This window comes from Furipterus horrens, unplaced genomic scaffold, assembly GCF_987537825.1.
Source record: "Furipterus horrens unplaced genomic scaffold, mFurHor1.1.pri manual_scaffold_1, whole genome shotgun sequence".
Classification (NCBI taxonomy): domain Eukaryota; kingdom Metazoa; phylum Chordata; class Mammalia; order Chiroptera; family Furipteridae; genus Furipterus; species Furipterus horrens.
In genome coordinates, this window is record NW_028327171.1 from 31087213 (window position 1) to 31106481 (window position 19269).

The following is a 19269-nucleotide window of genomic DNA, read 5'->3' on the forward strand; positions in this document are numbered from 1 at the left end:
TTCCCCAGTTCCACTTCGTTCTGGGTTGTTAATAATTTGTTTTCCAGATAAATGGTTGGTGGGAAGGGGGAAAGAACACTCTATCTTTTGAAGTAACAATTAACCCACTAAACGGGGTGAATGTTTTAAGTTTTCAATGGCTTGGCTCCTATAGAAGTGTACTATTCTCCTCCAGCAGCTATATGCGCTAAGTTTTTTTCACACCATCCAAGACTGTTCCTGGCAGATGTCCAAGGTGCTTTGAGAGGGGAACAGGAGCCAACAATCCTTGGAGGTAACTGTTGGCTACTGAACTACAGAGAGGCATTAATAACCTATTATCCTTCCCATCCATTGTCATAATTGAATGTGACATCATTCAGTTTATGCACACACCTAAAATCTTTCCAATAGGCCTAGTAAGGGGGTAAAACACTGAAAAGGAACTAAACATCTTCCAAAAGAAATAAAAGATAAAAATTATAGGAGAAAAACAAAAATGTCCAGTACTTCTGGTGCCACACAACACCCAGGGGGCCCAAGGGAGGCTTCAACCTGATCCAGGTCCTTGTCACAGAACAGGAAGGAATTCAAGAGACTGAGAGGAAGACTTAGCAAAGCGCAGTGAACTTATTAAAGCAATAGGATGCACTCAAGAAGCAAGAACGGGTGACCTCAGAGAAGGAGCCTGCCGATGGGTGGAAGAGTTTTATTAAGCACAGGCAAGGCAGGGTGGATGGGGTGATCTTCTGCTTCTGACACTGGTGGGCTCATCCTTGTCTCTCCTCTCAAGAAAGTGATGTATTTTTTGGTCTTCCAAATTACAGGAAATTGGGGAAGGGGAATAGGTGGTCAGTGAAGGTCAGCTTTGTGATGTCCCAGCCAGGACAGAGAAGGGAAGGAGAAGGAAAAGGGTAGAGTTTGAGGCTTTAGTTTCCTGCTCTAACTTTTCTGCCTCACGTCCAAAGAAGGACCATAAATTAGGACTTCAGGATCAGCTCACCTTTCCAGGCTGATAAGAAGACGGATATTATACAGGGAGTCTCAGAGATTCTCCTAGGCACTGACTGAGCATTGATTCCAAGTCAACAGCAATCACTGAAGCTTACTCTCCCATTTTAATATAATAATGATAATAATAATATTAATAATAATAATAAAAGCTAATCCTCACTGACTTTATAGATGCTTAAAGCCTCAATTTGCATTTGAAAACCAGGTTGCAAACTTTTTTTTATGAAAGAATAGAAGGTAAAGTCCTCAAGCAGGGAGCTATGTACAGTGACACCTCGGTTAATGACACTGCTAACAAATTTTTAGGCTTATAAAGATACTTTTCACTGTTTTCGGACTCGGCTTATGAATGTTTTAGTGGATGCGCGCGCTAACATAAAGCAGCAAACATGAACGGTCGGGCCATTCCAGGAACTTATCTTTTCCGCTGCATGTGTGTGACAAAGAAATGAGCTTGACCACATCACATAGGGGAGACCCACCAACCTGACTGGGTTGTTTCTGTTTGAGACAGTAGAAGTGAGACGCCTGATAACAAGCTGCTTCAGATCTGATGACGATGTGCTGTAATAGTGTAAGGATGGTCAGTTTCTCGTTCTACTTTCCATTCTCCTTCATCCATTTGGGTAGCTGTTCCTCTCCACCTTTGGTGAGCTTTTGCCCTTTTATAGTGTGCTTTTTACTATTTTATAAAACTTATCTTTAAATAGTGGGCAGCATCCAGAACAAATTAAATGGTTTTATATAGAAAGCTACAGGAAATCACGTTTCAGCTAATGAAGATTTTGGCTATCGAATGTGATTCTGGAACGAATTATCTTCGTTAGCCGAGGTATCACTGTATACTCCTACATCAGCCAAATTCTCAGGCAACTCCTGCCTGGGTTACTCTGTCTGTGCCCTGTTGGACATTTGCCCCTTATTCTCGGGTTGGGATGCAGACACAAATGCTCAAGCACAGGATTCTTGCTAGTTAACAGGTAAGCCCACACTTGAGCTAGAAATTATCTTGGGCAATTGGTCTAACAAGATCATTGTTTTAATTGTCAAATACTGAATGAACAGCTTCTTAAATTTAATTTTTCAAAACAATGAACAAGTCACAGCAGAAATGTACTGGGTTTAAAGTATTTCTGGTAAATTATTGTGCACTTTTGGAAGATGTTAACTCACGTAAAACCCTAGCTAAATGGAAATGGGTACAACAGGAACATTAAAATCTACTGATAATGAAAATAGCTTGCTTTATGCCGATTGTTTTTAACTTCCTGCTAAGAAAGATATTGGTTTTGAGGGTTCGTTTGTTTGATGCTTTATTACCACACTCTATTTTTAAACCGAATGGAGTATGGGCTTCTGAAAGATAGAGAATAAATGTCCCACCTATAAACTAACTCTTTTTAGGATAATAGCAAGAAGTACTGTATGTCTAATTACAATGTCTAATAATGCCTAATTGTCACCAGAGTCATTTAAGTAATAGTCCTACTTGTAACATAGTCTAATGAAACCTAGAGCAATAGGAATCCATTTAACCATTTAATAACAACACCCTAAGAAGTTAGGATTATCATTTTCCATTATAATTCTTCTTAGCATATAAAAAAGTTGAGGTTTCAAGAGGCTGATTTTCAGGTTCAAGGTCAAGATATAAGACAGAGTTAGGATTCAAACCCAGGACCATTCCAAGTCAAAGCTAATGTGCTAACTCCCATTGCCTTCTAATAAAAACATAAATCAAAATCGTAAACACATATAGTATGAATTATGTACTTCATCCAAATTTTGTCTTGATATTTGTTCTAGATTTGTTCATTTCCTTTTTCCCTTGGTCTTCCTCTAAAACTATCAAAAGAATACAGATAAAATAAAAGAATGAGCAAAAGACTGGATAGACAATGAACAACTAAATAATCATGTAATGTTTTAACATATATAAACACATCTATTTGCTTACAAGACAGAAATTGACAATAAATGCAACCATTGTGCTTAAAGGGGTCTCACACAGGTAAAAACTGCAGAAAATGAAAAAAAAGCAATTCAGAGTTTCTGTTTTGAGATGGATGTTTTGGGATGTTTCTTCCTTTTCCTTTACATCCATCTTGTTTGATGAAGAAAAAAAAAAAAAAGAAAGTCTTGGCTGGGTATCCTTTGGCGTCCCTGTCTTTATTATTTGAAATACTAGCTTTGATACAGTGAGCTTAAATAATTCTTAAAATTTTCAGTCTTAAAACTAACAAAACCAAATTTTAAAGTTGCACACAAGGATAAAAATATAACAAAATTTATAACAATGGTGAACCTGGACTATTATGTTAGTAAGTAGTAGTTTCTGGTCACTTTCTAACCAATTACCTCAAAGAGTGTGTGTGCGTGTGTGTCTGTGTGTGTGTGAGTATGTGTGTGTGAAATGTTCTATTAGCATCAGGGTTAAATGAAAAATAACTTGTTATTAAATACATAAAATATATCTGGACAATGTTTAATGTAAGCTTGGGATTCTAATTTCTATCAGTGTCCAATAGATTAAAGTAATCGAATATTTTGTAATTAGTGCTGCAGATAATCATGGCATATCTATTATCATATCCAGACTTATTTTCCCTGAGTTCACCTTCTTTCAGTCACACACAGTTCACATTCATCTACTCAGAGATCCATAGCTGGCCAAGCCTGGGATTGATTTCTAGCTCAGCAAGAATATGATACTTCATGAGCTACAGCAAGAATTATCTTTTTTCAAAAGTCTTCTTGCACTGCTACTCCACATCTTTCACCTTGCTGCTCATTCTACCACTGACCATTTGTTCTGTTCTGTGCTGTTCGTCCCTCCTGCTTGCCTCACATTACACCTGTTTTCTTACTCTTGCAATTTTGGCTCTGCCATTTGTTAGCTATGTACCCACAGGCAAGGTATTTATCTGTCTTCACTTTACTTGTAAACCTGAATACCAAAGTAGATCTCTGTCAAATTTATTGTGGGGAATAAATGAGATATGATAAAAAGGAGAAGCCTTGAGACTTCTGGTCAAGGGGAGGGGAGAGAAGGAGAGGGGAGGGGCGGAGAATGCTAGTCAGTGTGGGGTTATTCTGGGGTTATTCTTGCCACTTTGCACAACCACATCAAAGTTACAACTAAAATATGAAACAACCATCATTCAGAACTGTCAGAAATCAAGCTGAATGGAAGTCTGACAACTACCAAATGAAAGAAACCACATCTATCTAAACAGGTAGGAGGGACACAGATAGGAAATGAACTGGCCCCTCACCCACATGTGGTGGACACATATTTGGGAGGGATATCTTGGGAGTGAGGAGTCCCAGCCCCACACCAGACCCCCCAGCCTAGGGTTCCAGTGCCAGGAAGATAAGTCCCTACAACTTCTGGCTACAAAAACAAGCAGGGATTGAGTTGGTGAAAGAAACTGCTGGAACCCTAAGAAGTTTCTCTTAAAGAACCCACACACAGACTCACCTACCCAGACTCACACCCTTTGAGCTCCAGCACTGGGATAGCAGTTTGAAAGGCACCAGTGGTATACAGGGAGAAACTGAAGTGTCTGGCATCAAGGTGAGCAGAAGCTATTGTCCCTTTTCTAAACTTTCTCCCCAGAGAGCAACAGAGCCAGCAAGCTGGTACTATATCTGAGACTCCATCAACCTGGCTAACACTTTTTGACCTGCCTTGGAGATTCCCAGAGACTCTACCTCACCCAACTTATGGGCCCACCCAAGCTGCTTTTCCATATGAATGGCTGGTTTTGACTCATGGTTCACAACTACCTAAATCCTCTCAAACAAGCAACAGCTGGCCTCAGTGAGCCTCAGGCCTGGCATTAGCAGTAGCCAGCATAGATTTGCAGTTTGGCTTTGCCTGGGAATCTCCAAGCCCAGCACAAGTAGTAGCCATCTCAGATTGCTTTATAGCTCTACCAGAGTGGTCCTGGAATAAATACAGGTCAGCCCCACCCAGGAAACCCCAGGGTCTGTACACCCAATGGAGAGCTACAGACCAGGCTGGAGCACCATCACCCTGCCTCTGCACAGCTGATCATCCACAGAGGTGGAGGTTGGTGGTTAGTGGTCACAGCCAGTCTTTCCAGCTGACTGGCCTGAGTAAACCCCTCCCATTGATCTGCCAGCAGCAACCAAGGCTCAACTACAAGAGGAGGATGTACTCTGCCCACGTGAAGGACGCACCTTGAGTATCCAACTTGGGTGATAGGGGAGGCTGTACCACTGGACCTTACAGGACACCTACTACATTAGGCCACACTACCAAGACATAGAGTCAAAGAAGCTCTACCTAATATACAGAAACAAACACAGGGAGGCAGCCAAAATGAGGAGACAAAGAAACATGGCCCAAACAAAAGACAGATCAAAACTCCAGAAAAAGAGCTAAACGAAATGGAGATAAGCAATCTATCAGATGCAGAGTTCAAAACACTGGTTATAAGGATGCTCAGGGAACTTAGTGAAGACCTCAACAGCATAAAGATCTAATCAGAAAGGAAGGATACACTAATTGAAATAAATAACAATTTACAGGAAAACAACCATAAAGTGGATGAAGCTGAGAATCAAATCAATGATATGGGACATAAGGAAGCAAAAAAAAAAAAAAAGAACAACAACAAGAAGGAAAAAGAATTTTAAAAAATGAGGATAGTGTAAGCAGCCTTAGGGACAACTTCAAGAGGTCCAACATTCACATAATAGGGGTGCTAGAAGGAGAAAAGAAATAGCAAGAAATTGGAACTCTATTGAAAAAAATAATGAAAGAAAACTTCCCTAATTTGGTGAAGGAAATAGATGTGCAAGTCCAGGAAGTACAGGGAGTCCCAAACAAGATGAATGTAAAGAATCCCACTCCAAGATACATCATAATGCCAAAGGTTAACGATAAAGAGGTTAAAGATAAAGAGAGAATATTAAAAGCAACAAGGAAAAGAAGTTAGGTACCGACAAGGGAGTTCCCATAAGACTGTCAGCTGATTTCTCAAAAGAAACTTTGCAGGCTACATGGGATTGACAAGAAATATTCAAAGTCATGAAAAGCTGGGTTTTACAGCCAAGATTGCTCTTCCCAGCAAAGTTATCATTTAGAATTGAGGGACAGATGAAGAGTTCCCCAGACAAGAAAAAACTAAAGGAGTTCATCATCAACAAACCATTATTGTATGAAATGTTAAAAGGACTTATTTAAGAAAAAGAACAAGATCAAAACTATGAACAATAAAATGGCAGTAAGTACACATCTATCAACAATTGAATCTAAAAATCAAACTAATCAAGCAAGGATAACAGAGACAGAATCATGGATACAGTAAGTGTTTTGATAGTTGCCAGTTGGGACGGGGGTGAGAGGGAATGGATGAAGAGGTAAGGGGATTAAGAAGTACAAATAGGTAATTGCAGAACAGCCATGGGGATGTAAAGTACAGTATAGGAAATGGAGTAGCCCAAGAACTTTTACTCATGACCCAAGGTTACAAACAAACAAACAAACAAAAATGGTGGGGGGATTGCCTGAGGATTTGTGGGATACTGGGTGGAGGGAGGCAAAGGTGGGAAAATCAGGACAACTGTAATAGTATAATCAATAAAATATAATTTAAATATAAAATATAAAAAAATAACATGAGGACAATAAAAAGAGAAGCCTTTAGAACAATATTGACACTGTAATAGATGCTCAATAAGTGTTAAAACTGAGTAAAAATAATGACAGAAAAAAGAGGAGATAATATTGAGTACTAAAATAGTTTTACATATTATCTTATATAATCCTCACATCAATCTTAAGAAACATGTATTATCATTATTCCACATGATCACTTAAAAGTTAAGGTAAGATAATTAAAATTACATAGTTAGAAGGTTCCAAAACTCTTGGTCTTCAATATTATGTTTTATTTTCTATGATTTTCAACAGTTAATAAAAGATATTTCAAGATGCCATATCAGTCAATATTTTTAAAGAATATCTCTCTGAAATATTATTACTATTATTTAGTTACTACCATATTTTTGAAGAGAACTATAGTATTTAACGAGTTTAAACAACTGGACTTTCAAAAATTTAATGACAACTATGAAACTTTTCCCAAGGAAAATTCATATATGACATTACTTACATGCATAAACTTGCTAATAATTTCAAGGTCTTTAAGGACTCTCTAAAATCTACTCCAGAACTCCCCGGAGTCCATGCTGCCTAGTTAAGGACTGATACAAAAGAACAAAAGTCACAGTCTTCTCATTTTCCTAATAAATTTAGAAACTCAAAACAATCTCACCCATATCTAGTTAGTCACACACTCCAAAGTCTGTCTACTTCACCAGTTCCTTTAAATAATTACTACTCAGTGTCCAAATTATTGCAGTGGTTTTTAAATGATCTTCTGGGCTTTAGCTTTTCCCTCTTTTCCAAATCCTGAACATGACTACTATTTATATTAAAGAAACACATTTTCATCGAACAGCTTCTATTTTTCAAATGCCTGCTTTGTGCTGGGGTCACAAAAAGGAAATATGTGCAACTCCTGACCTCAAGAAGTATACAATCCAATGAGGAAGACAAACAAATAATTTTAATATAACTACTATGCAGAACTAAACACAAGGCACAAGGAGAACTTTTCCCAGCATGGAGAAAGGAAGATGCTGTGGGATCTTCTATAAAGAGATCAAAAAAGCTTTCTAAAACTCAAACTTTGTTTTATGGACCAATAGAAGTCATCCAAAAAATGGAGGTGAAAGTGGAAGAGAGTTGGAATAGAGTTCAGACAAGTTATTCAGCATGAACAAAGGCATTGTGACTACCAAATATTAATATATTCTTCTAAAACACTGCCTTAATCATTCCATTATTCTCCTTGAAAATTTTTAGTAACTCCCTACTATATGCAGGACTAATCCATTTTGATTCTTTCAAAGCTCAGAAGAAAAGAGAGAGAGAAGTAAATTGTTTTTAAAGTTTATTTCAAAAGGTATTATTTCTATTATTAAAAAGTAAACTGCCTGTCACATACACCATTATATTCCCCATGTTTGGCACACAGTAACAGCTTAAAAAACTACTCTTTGAAAGACTGAATAATCTCCAGGGAGAGATATATGGATGATGGGGAATTGGAAGAGAGGTTGAAGAGAGAAATTCAGATTTTAGAGACATGAATAATAAAAGGACAAGTTTTTTTTTTTTTTTTAAGAGTAAGAAGAGAAAAAAATTAAAGATAAAACTCTGGTAAATATTATTTGGGAAGAGAAAGAAAAAAGGGTAAGTCAGGGAGCAGGAAGATTTTGCACAGAGAGAGAATTAATAGAGAGAGAGTAGTGCCATAAGGGATTACAGAAAGATTTCAAGAAAAATGAGATGGTTAATGATATTTGGATCAAGAGCCCAAAGTTAGAATGAGAAAATCATAGGCTACCTTTACAGGACATCAAGGGAAGTAGAAAAGGAGATGATTGACAAAGATTTATACATACTTTGTTGTGAAGGGTAAAAGGGTGAGTTTGCTTGACAATATGTTTCTTTAAGGAACAGGAAGTTGAGATACATGTTGCTTGTAAGAGAAGGCCATGTAAAGTAGCACATGGAGAATAGAGCTGAAGTCTGGGTGTGGGTGGGTGTTAGAAAAGAAAGTGGTTTGCAGATAAACATGGATTCCCCAGCTCCATCCTTGTTGAGACCAGAAGTGAATGCTTTCTGGATTTTGCTAAACAAAATCAGTAGTTAAAAAGCAGAAGTGGTTTTATGAGTCTACTCAAGGTTGAGGGTGATTGGAGAGAGAACTAGAGAGAGGAAAAGACAAGGTGAAAAAAACATTAGAAATGTTTGGTGAGAAAATTATAAAAATGACTGATTGGATCTTGGCTAAGTGGAAAAGGAGGGAAAAGCCAAGAGTTTTAAAAGACCAAGTGTTTAGGAAGAAGGCCACAGATCCCTTCATGAGTTAGAAGGGAAAATTAGAAGTAAAAAGACAAGATACAATCTATTAGACATCTGTCTTTTTAAAAATTTAGATAGAGTATGAATCGAGCTCTTTGGGCACATCTTACTCTCTGAAAATATTCCTGTCATCTAGAAGCATAACATTAAAAAGTTAGTATTTAAAAACCCTGGCTGGTGTGGCTCAGTGGATTGAGTGTTGGCCTATGAACCAAGTGTCACTGGTTTGATTCCCATCCAGGGCACATGACTAGGTTGCACGTCAGGTCCCCAGTTGGGGGCGGGAGTGAGAGGCAACCACACAGTGATGTTTCTCTCCCTCTCTTTCTCCTTCCCCTCTCTCTAAAAATAAATAAACAAACACACAAATAAATAAATACTTTTTTTAAGTTAGTATTTAAAATTATTGCTTACTGAGACATGTCTTTGCGATTTCCATTTTGTATTGACTATCTAAAGCTGATCCTAGGAGTCTATATAATTCAATGACTGTTGTAACATTGTCTGTCAAAGGTGATTTAATGTATCTTTTAATTGTATAGTATCTAAGTATTTGGGGGGTCTATTTTCTTAAACATATAGGAGATAAATATTTGAAATTCTATCAAGAAAAAATGAGAAAAGTGTGAAAAAAATTTTTAATCCTAGCTTTCTAGTCTGAAGAGTTACATTTCTTCATCTCTCTGAGAGAACACTGAGCATTTAAATTCAGTCCTTCTCATGGCAAAGCAATGCTGGCGAGGTCCAGAGCTGCCTTTGTGTCCACACATGGAGTGATACTTCCAAATGCACTTTCCTTTTCACTGTTTGTCTATAGCCTTTCAAGCATTTGTTATCAGTCAGTTGACTATTCAAATTCCCCAAAAGTGAAAACATAAGAACCAGAATAATAAAACGACATTACTAACCTAGGGAGGCTTACTTCCACTTCTTCTTCTTGCATCTCAGAGAACCATTTCAAGATCTGATGAGCAGTAATTAGTTTTTCCATTTCTTCTATGTTCACCTCTTCTGCAGGAAGGATAAGGATTAAACTAAACTCGTCACCTTTGTAAGGCAATTCCAAAACCTGGTAGTTCATGGAGAATTCAGAAAAATAACCTGGAATAAAGAAAACAAAATACTAAATATACCTGGCAAGTCCCAAAGTCATGCTTTAGAGTGGGATTTCTCATATTACCGTATTTTGTTCTCAAAAGAGCCTTCATTGTTGGAATTTTGACTGCTGTACCATCTTTCTTAGTGAAATTCATCAGCTCTGTGTCCTCTTTTCTGAATTTTTGTTTCCAGTCCCCCTTGAAATAAATAGCATTCACCAGGACAAGCCGAGTCAGGGGGCCAAATTCTTTCCCTGAAAACATGTCTTTAATTTTTCCTGTGAAGGGGATAGAAGAGGAGGCAGAAAGAAATATGCAACAGCTCAGTGGAAATACTTTAATATAATTAAAACAAAAATTTATTTTGCAGATCACTTAAAACAGGGTGCTTCATCCCCTAAATGTAGCAATTTTGAGAGTAAAGGGCAGCACTGTTACTAAATATTTGACTTATAAACAGGTACAAACAGTATCTCCCTAGGCAACAGGAGAGACAAGATTATCTTAAAGTTGAACTGACCTAGTTAGAAACTCTCTTTAGTAAAATTATTTTCTGTAAATTGTTTCTCAGATAGAAAAAAAAATCTCTTCCTGTGTATTTAATGGTATTTTTCAAATGTTATTTAAAGTTTCTCCAACAGATCTATAGAATTAATAAGTTAATGTACCCTCAGTCTTCTATTCTTGTAGCCGTAGCCACTGACCATTGGAAGAGACAAATACATAGTTGCTGGTACGGTTTTCTTCATCTAAAAGTCCAGTCTCCTATATCAATGTCCAATGAGTATTTAAGTTATGAGACAGAGGCAGGACTGGGCACCATGGAGCTGCCCAGAGAAGTTCTCATTTTGTATGCTATTAATAAGACTTCCCTGTGAACACAGCTCACAACACCCACCTCACGCTTTCAACTTACGGTTCCCCATATGAGGCTTCCCATAAAGAATATAGTAGCATCTCACACCATCATCATTTTCCTTCAGAGAAGAATGAATAAGCAAAGAAACAGACCACTATTTATCGGGGCCCAGATATATGCTTGTCATTTCACATACATTATTGTTAGACTTTCTAATAATCCTGGAATTTAATAATATCTTCATTTTAAATGAGGCATAGCTTAGAATGTGTTAAAATTTGAATTTATCTGTGTGACTTTAAGCTTGTGTTCTTTCTATGATGTCATTCCATACTCCCTTTGGAATATTTGCTAGTTCGTATTTAATTTAAAGTTAAGATTACCATGTTTATGATAGGACTATCAACATTTATTATTAAACATTAACATGTCCCACTAAGATGTGTTAATTATTTATAGTATTTATGTGGGAGGGAGCATTCAGGATTGACAGATCTCCTTTTTTTTCTGGCCAAAGATATTATTCCTGCTGCCATACTTTAAAACTCTATACAATAACAAAAATTATTAATAAAATTCATCCATTAAGTATTCCAAAAATAGGAGTTTCTCAAAAAACAGAATCTGTGTTATTTTCAAAGCAACTCACAATTTCTCTCAGTTTTACAATTTAGTTTTCATTTGAATAGCAGGACATAGACATAGGAGATTTATCCCTCTGAGCCAGTTTAGTAGGGAAATATTCAACCATTCTTTAAGATATTAAAAACCGTGAATACAATATCAAATAATTATTTTATGAAAATGGGAAACTTTACCATCTGTTTTGCTTTCTACCCAGGCACTTATTGTTTCTGCACAAGCCTTTGAATCCTGAAAATCCACCACTTTTATGGCACTCTGAAAAAATTTCTTGTTGCCATGGAGATACTGTTCTTTCACAGCGAATCCTTCTTGAAGGTAGAGGGCATTGGCAAGATTAAATGTAAATTCTTGTTTTTTCTCTGAGATGGCAGAGAAAAATGACTTCAGCACAGAAAATTCTTCTCCTAAAAAATAATTATAATGTATACTGACATATTGAAAACAGAAAAACAACAGCTTTTCAGCTTTTTTCTAAGCAGTCTGGTTCATATCACCACTTTTTGCACCCTTAGGTATAATTAATAATCCCTTCTAATTTAGTATAAATATTTAAGCATTTATCTCCCATAAAATATTCATTTCTTAAAGAAATCAACTCTGATGTAGGAAAAAACTGCCCATGTAAATTTGAAATTTGTCAAAACAAAAATATACATTTAAACGGTGTGAAGGAAACTCCCTCGTCATAGTCAAATTTAACTTATTCTTAGTTGTTGGAAATTTATCTTTAGAATCTCATTCTTTGCATAATGTGGTATTTATTAAAGGGTAACGTTAATGGATGCTGGTGGAGCCTATGACAGTGATTACCGTCATATTTCAATATTACTTTTATTTCAGCTTATGGGCAACTGCAGCTGTCCAAGATTTGAATTTTACTAGGCAACCCCTATGATCATTTCTAGAGATGAATAAGAATCAGAGTTGCCCGTTTATTAAGGCTCATGAATCTATATACTTTGGTTGTCTACATAAACAATAAAAACCTTTAGCCATCCCAACTACATATAGCCACTAGCCAAACGGGTCCATCAGAGACAGCTAAGAATCACCGTTGGCCTATTACTTATTGTCAGATCATTCTGACCACAGTGTTGTCAGAAAGGTGTATGTGCCTATGAGAGAATTCTAGGATCTTACTCAGTGACTTTCTATTCATTACCAAAGGGTACCAATATTTTTTATTTCCTCTGGCTTAATCCTGGAACTCAGTCTGCGAACTGTATTACACACCAAAGGTTTATTCAGGGACTTTGTTATATTTTCAGTTAAATACTGAAAATATCACTTTTATAACTTTAAAGTTGATTAAATGCAATTAACTTCTACTGAAGAAACAAATAATTTATCATTGTAAGATGCCCATTTAATAAAAAAATTTAAAAGGTATTACAGAGATAAACTCAATACTCAGTGTCTACTGGATATAGGCATGTGTGTGTACATTTGTGTGTGTGTGTAAACACTTTATCAGCCCAGAAGGCATCTTCGTGCAAACAAGAGCATATACCTTCACTGGGGAGCTATCACCCCATGACTTTATATCTTGTCCAGCTGAGTAGAGGCTACATTTCAGTTCCTACTTGCCTCTTTGTCCCGATACTCTTGTGTAGGTACAGCCTACACAATCATACAGGAGGCTCTGGGAAGTATATTGTATTTCAAACTGTAATTCCCCATACAGGGAACATAGACAAAGACAGAAAAGATTTTAGATGTAAAAAGTTCACCTGAAGAATTTAGATAATTCTCTACAACCCTGTAATTCCTTACATAAGGAAGGGAAGAAAGTTCATCTATTTTACTTGTGTATGCAATGATTTCAGATGCCATCATTTCTTGCTATTTGAAGACAAGAAACATGTCAATAGCTGGGAGGCTACAAAGAAGACTTCCTGGGGGAAGGCATGAGAGCTTTTCTAAAAGAATTAATTAAGGTCAGAAATAAAATTTGAAACCAGTTTTCAGGAACTTGTAACTTATGAACATCTTTTAAAAGAAAAGGGGGAAAAAAAGAGAGGAAGAAAAAAATAGCTCCAACTCATTTGTCAGAACAAATAGATTTATGTCATGTACTTAAAGATCTAAGACCGTGTGACAAACAACCAGCTGCCCTTTGATAAATCATTAGACTCAGAAGTCAATAAAAAAATGTCAGCAAGTTGTACAAATTTGGAGGAAAAATAAAGTTATCTGCCTTACAAATTTGATTTAATTTAAAGATTAATAACCTCTTTTATCATAGGTCAAAAAGAATACATATACATGGGTCCTAATAAAATATAAAAATATGTTTAATTTCTCAAAATAGAGCCATGGAAAATCTACTAGTCATGGGATAAATAACTCTTTCGGTTTGATTGTACCACACCTTCATAAAATGTTTTAAAATTTAGCACATGTTTACTTCTCTTCTTATGAGGGCTGGAAAGCCAATTGTGAATGCAATGTGAGAGATCCAAAGATGAAAACAAAGATGGACATAGTATTAGAGAGTTTATTATAGTCAAATGGTCCATATAAATTATCTCATCCAAACTCCTTTTTTTAATAGTGTGGAATCTAAAATCCAGAGAGATAGAGTAGCTTGAGAGGTGCCAAATTACAAGGCCATTTGAATGCAGAGCCCAGGTCTCTTTCCATAATGCTCTTGGAATAAAGAAGCACCTTCATGTTAGTAAACAAAATTATTAGCGGCAAAGAAAAACAGCATTATCAGAGGTTCAGTGAACTGGAGAAGGCAAATTCTGAGCAGATGTTTTGGTAATGGGGGGCGGGGGGAAAGAGAACTGAGCATACTGAGAGCCCCAGTGGGGCAGGATACCAGGACTCATATGTTCATCTGTAGAATAAGCTAGGTGTTAATGTGAAACAGATTGGGAGCAGAAAATTGAAAATATAAACTGATTCAACAGAGCGCACCTTTTGATAATCATTGGGAACTGAATGCAGGACCAGGACTAAGATGAGTCAGGCAAGACACTTACCTTGGACATAAAATCTAAGGAGATGACAATGAATTCAGTAATCAAGATAAATAATATTTTACTGTCATATGTATTTTTAAAATCGGTATTAATTTAAATAAATGTATAATGTACAAAACATAAAACTTTAAATACAGACAAGATCATGATTACTGGTTTTTCTTTGTCTTGGGTTCCAACATGGCACTTCCAGGCACTACCTTCCTATCTGTCACGGTCTTCCTTCTGCCCTTATTGCCACTCTGCTCTTCTTTCTGCAGATGTCCTGGACATTTTATTCTTCTTCTTATTCCCCCTTCTTAATTCTGTCTCTTTTTTCTTTATTCCTTAATTTCCCCATCTTTTTTTATTTTTCAAGTCTTCTCCCTTTTCTTTTTGTACTTTTCTTCCATCTGTTCCCCCTCTCTCTCTTAACAAAGCATAACAGAAAGCAAATTTGGCATATCTTGTTATATGTGTAAAAATGTTAATGTCTAGTTGCCTGTATATACTCTTCTAAGGAAAATATAACGATTTTTATTATTGTTCTTATGATCTATAACCCTCACTGAATCATTTTTGGAATTACTTTCAGGCAAGTCACTTAATATTTCTTTGCTTTGGTGACCTCATGTGTACATCAGTATTATGTCTACCTCACAGAGTAACTGAGAAAATTAAATAACACCATGTATATCAAGCACCTAAAACAGTATTGCTAATATATATATATATATTTATTTATTTATTTATTTATATATACATGTTTGACACTGTCATCATTATTACTCTGATTATTATTATATTCACCCAGAGTTGTTAAGATATCTGTGTTTCTCTGTAAAATTAAATCCATTTAAAGTAATTTAGATTTTAGGGGTTCTAATTTGTTAGTTTATCATGGAATCAACTTCACACATCTTCATAAATGTTCTGTTTTCAAAACAGTATCATGTGATTTAAATGTTTCTGGGACTGTAGCGGGATTTGCTGAAATTAATACTGACAGTCAAGTCTAAATCTGCAACACACTGGCTTCCTTTTACAGTATTCACAACGGAAAATGCTTCCAATTAACTTCACTCTCACCAACTTTTGTTATTTTACATAAAATTGTCTTTAACATGACCCAAATAAAACCTTGTAAAAAAGAAAAATAAATTTCGAAATAGAACTACACTGAGCTAAGACAAATATAGTAAAATCAGTTATAATGAATAAACTCCTCTGATGTTCAGGACATGTTATCTGACAGAGATGTAAAGTTTAAAATGAGAATTATCATGGAACTTGAGAGTACAGGATAGCCAGGGAAATGCGTAACCTTCCTTACATGGGACACCAGCAGACTCCAAAACAACCACCATTCACACGCAGAAAAACCTCTGAAAGGATTATTTTTTCAAATTGTATTTAAAAATAACCAGATAAGCATTAAAAATGTACTCATTAGTTCTTTTTGGTCTCATTTAAGGGAAAAGTTTCAATTTTACCTAGAAAACTAATTTTTAAAAGCTAATGAAATAAACACAAAGAGTTCTGGGTGAGGGTACTCACCAAAACATTTTTATAAGTATTGGAAACAAACTAATGAAGAAGGTTTAAGTAAGAGGCAATAAAAGACAACAATTAAAAATTATATTCTGAAAAAAAAAGTTATATTCTGAAGCAGTTGTATATGAGAAAATGATCACAATATAGTAAGTCATAGAGGAAGAATATTTATGTGTATAAATACATATATGGATATATATATGCATATACAGAAACACACATACACAAAATTTAATCTCAATTAATTAAAAATATCTAAGATCAGAATAACATATACAGATATACTCATAATTTTATATCTGTATAAAATTAATTTCCTAAAAAATTATTTTGGTAATGTTTTCATTAGAAGACAATTATAAATGAATGGACATGATTTACATTATAATTCTGCATTTTATTATAATTTTATACTTTTTACAATTTTTTTTATTTATTAAAATTCCATGACCCTGTAATTCTCTCTAATATTTTAAAAATTAAATTTGGGTAGATATCATCCAGTACCCATAATCATATATAAGAATCTTACCAGTTGAAGTTTCCTGAAATTTCAAAGTTTGTCTAATCTGCTGAAGAGCTTTTCCTTTTGCTCCCAGTTGTACCATTCCTAGAACCAAAGTTGTTCCAAGTGGGGAAAATATAATGTTGTTCTCATGAGATGAACAAATAGCTTGATAAAGATCAGCTGCAAATTCAGCATCTCTTTGAGCCCAGCGTCTTGAGGCTTGACTTCCAGAGAAAGTCAGTAGAAGACTCCACAACAAGATCTTAAACATTTTGACCTCTGTGTATTAATTCAAAATGTATTAGTTTTCAAAGTAATCAGAGTTTATCATATCACACTCAAAAGAAAGCCTTCTACTTATTAGAATTTTCTGTCTTATTGGAATAAATTACCACAAAAATATTCTAATGTCAATTTTCAGATTAAGTATCATGTATTAAGAGAAATAAGCTTTGTGCTAATGGTATTTTTTATATTTCTTTAAGAACCAGTTCAAAATACATAGCAGTTTCTCAAAATCAAAAGGAAAATTATAATTCTGGAGTATTGTAAGTAATACTATCTCTAAATGGCTACATGATATATTTTTCTATTTTTTCCCATGGTTTTAAGTAGAATACCTGGAGCTGATATCAAGGGAACTCTCCTTCCAACTACTCTAAAATGGTTTATAGACCAAAAAGAGAAATAAAGTTAAAAAAAATAAACACACTCCAGTGTAGTTTCATACCTATAACATTAGAAAGTTAATATATTCTAAATCAATTAAGTAACCTGGCTTTTTACAACAGTAAAGTTATGAAATCTTTAGGGCAAAATACTTCAAAACCAACATGTACTTTTCTAAAGGGAGAAAATAAAACCCTCAGAAAATTATAAAGAAATGAAATTACAACCAAATATAAGCAGTACAACAATAACAAAAGAAGAAAGCAATTTTTTTAAATGAAAGAATAATTCAACAAATAACAAATATAAGAAAGCTGCAATTGAAACCCAAATCCGAGTCACAACACTACTCACACCCCACTGAAGGGCTCTCCATTAAAACTGCTGAAAATTCTGCCCTGATTACATCTTGAGCACAACGAGCTTTTGCAATTTTACTAAAGACTTGGTGGAATACTGACACCGCAGACCTCATAACTTATAGTAACAACTGCTTTTACCTTACAAATAATACATTTAGTAACCCTTAATAACTCCTAATTGAATAAATTGCTAGGAAGTAACTTTTCATTGAGGGGTAAAGATAAAAGTTTATGTGTTATTAGTAAATAATTGAAGAACTATATTTCTAGAGTGTTTTGCAGATCATTAGGGGGGTTATCGTTACTCACAAATGACTTAAGTCATGAAGAATCACTATTACATGTAAAGATCACTAATAGTCAAATATTCTCCAAAACTAAGCTGTGGAGTCATTAACTATACACACACACACACACACACACACACACACACACACACACACATACATACATACATATATATTAGAAAATAATTTGAAATATCTAAATAAACTCTACTTGCTTAGATATACAATTGGCAAAGGAAAAAATTCTCAAAGTGCAATCCAAAATAATTGTCAGAAAATATTTTGTTAAACTAAAAATTAGATACATACAAAAATCAAGGATTAAATTAGTACACAAAGTTGTAAGTATCAGTGCAACAATAGTAAAAGCTAAGGCGTAAGAGAAGTTTTACATGAAAAATAAATTTCCGTGTACCATTTTCTAATATATTCACTATCTGAGACGATTTCTGCCTAAAATATCAGTTTGTAGATATATAGTCAAAATGTTATCAGTACCTTTAAGTCATCAAGGCACATCTTTATGTTATTGGTTTGTATTAGAATAAACAACAATATTATGAAGGATGTGACTTTCTCCTTAAAGAAGAATCTGGATTATCCTTTCATTATTGTTAACAATCTTAATAATTAAAATTTACATTCTTTGAGCATCCATTTCTCACAGAAAATTTCTAAGTACTTAGTAATTACAAGCTCACACAAAATATTGATTTAAAAAATTAATTTACCATTGGCTTTTGTATTATATCTTATTAGAAATCACAAAGTACTAATGAACTAAACAACTTGATGTATAGTCCTATAAGAATTTGATATTCAAATATATAGTGACATCTTTTAAGGTGAATAAAAGCAATGTATTATTTTGATAAATTTAAGTATTTACCAAAGTGAACTGAAATGCTATTCCTATTCTATTAAGCACTCATAATCAATATTATTGCATATAAACTTTATTCAAAAGCTATTCAATTTTAAGGTACTTACTCAAAATTTGCTTCTGATCATTCACAGCAAAGGTATAAGTAAAATATGGCTGCTGAGAAACACTAGTACATGCAACACCTGATCAGCCAAGGCCAACTCTATTTACCTTGAACACTCCTAGATTAATTCCTCTAAAACCAAAATAGGTGTTCACCACATTTGTATGAAAGGACTCACATGATCAGATTAATGATCCATGATGAAATATTCCAGAACTGAGAGAGAAAACAATACTAGAATTTTTAAAGATCATTCAGTTTATATTCTACTTCCTCTATAATAAGTAGAAACAGAAGTTGGAAGAATGTGCCAGTGTTTGCAAGTTTGCTAATAATTAGTCCTTTTTGTTTCTCAGAGGACTCCCACATCAGAT

The 19269-nt window shown here is 34.9% G+C and overlaps 1 protein-coding gene across 1 annotated transcript in view; it reads right to left on the minus strand.

Moving 5' to 3' along the window:
• Window positions 1–18966, minus strand: part of SERPINI2 (serpin family I member 2) — a 31050-nt gene extending 12084 nt beyond the window's left edge. The window contains exons 1-5 of the mRNA XM_090275142.1: window positions 18897–18966; window positions 16613–16867; window positions 11734–11964; window positions 10140–10334; window positions 9868–10060 (exon numbers count right to left, since the gene is read on the minus strand). Coding sequence (XP_090131268.1) covers window positions 9868–10060; window positions 10140–10334; window positions 11734–11964; window positions 16613–16859 — 866 coding nt within the window. The 5' untranslated portion in view covers window positions 16860–16867; window positions 18897–18966. The remainder of the gene's footprint in view (window positions 1–9867; window positions 10061–10139; window positions 10335–11733; window positions 11965–16612; window positions 16868–18896) is intronic.
• Between the last annotated feature and the right edge of the window lie 303 nt (window positions 18967–19269).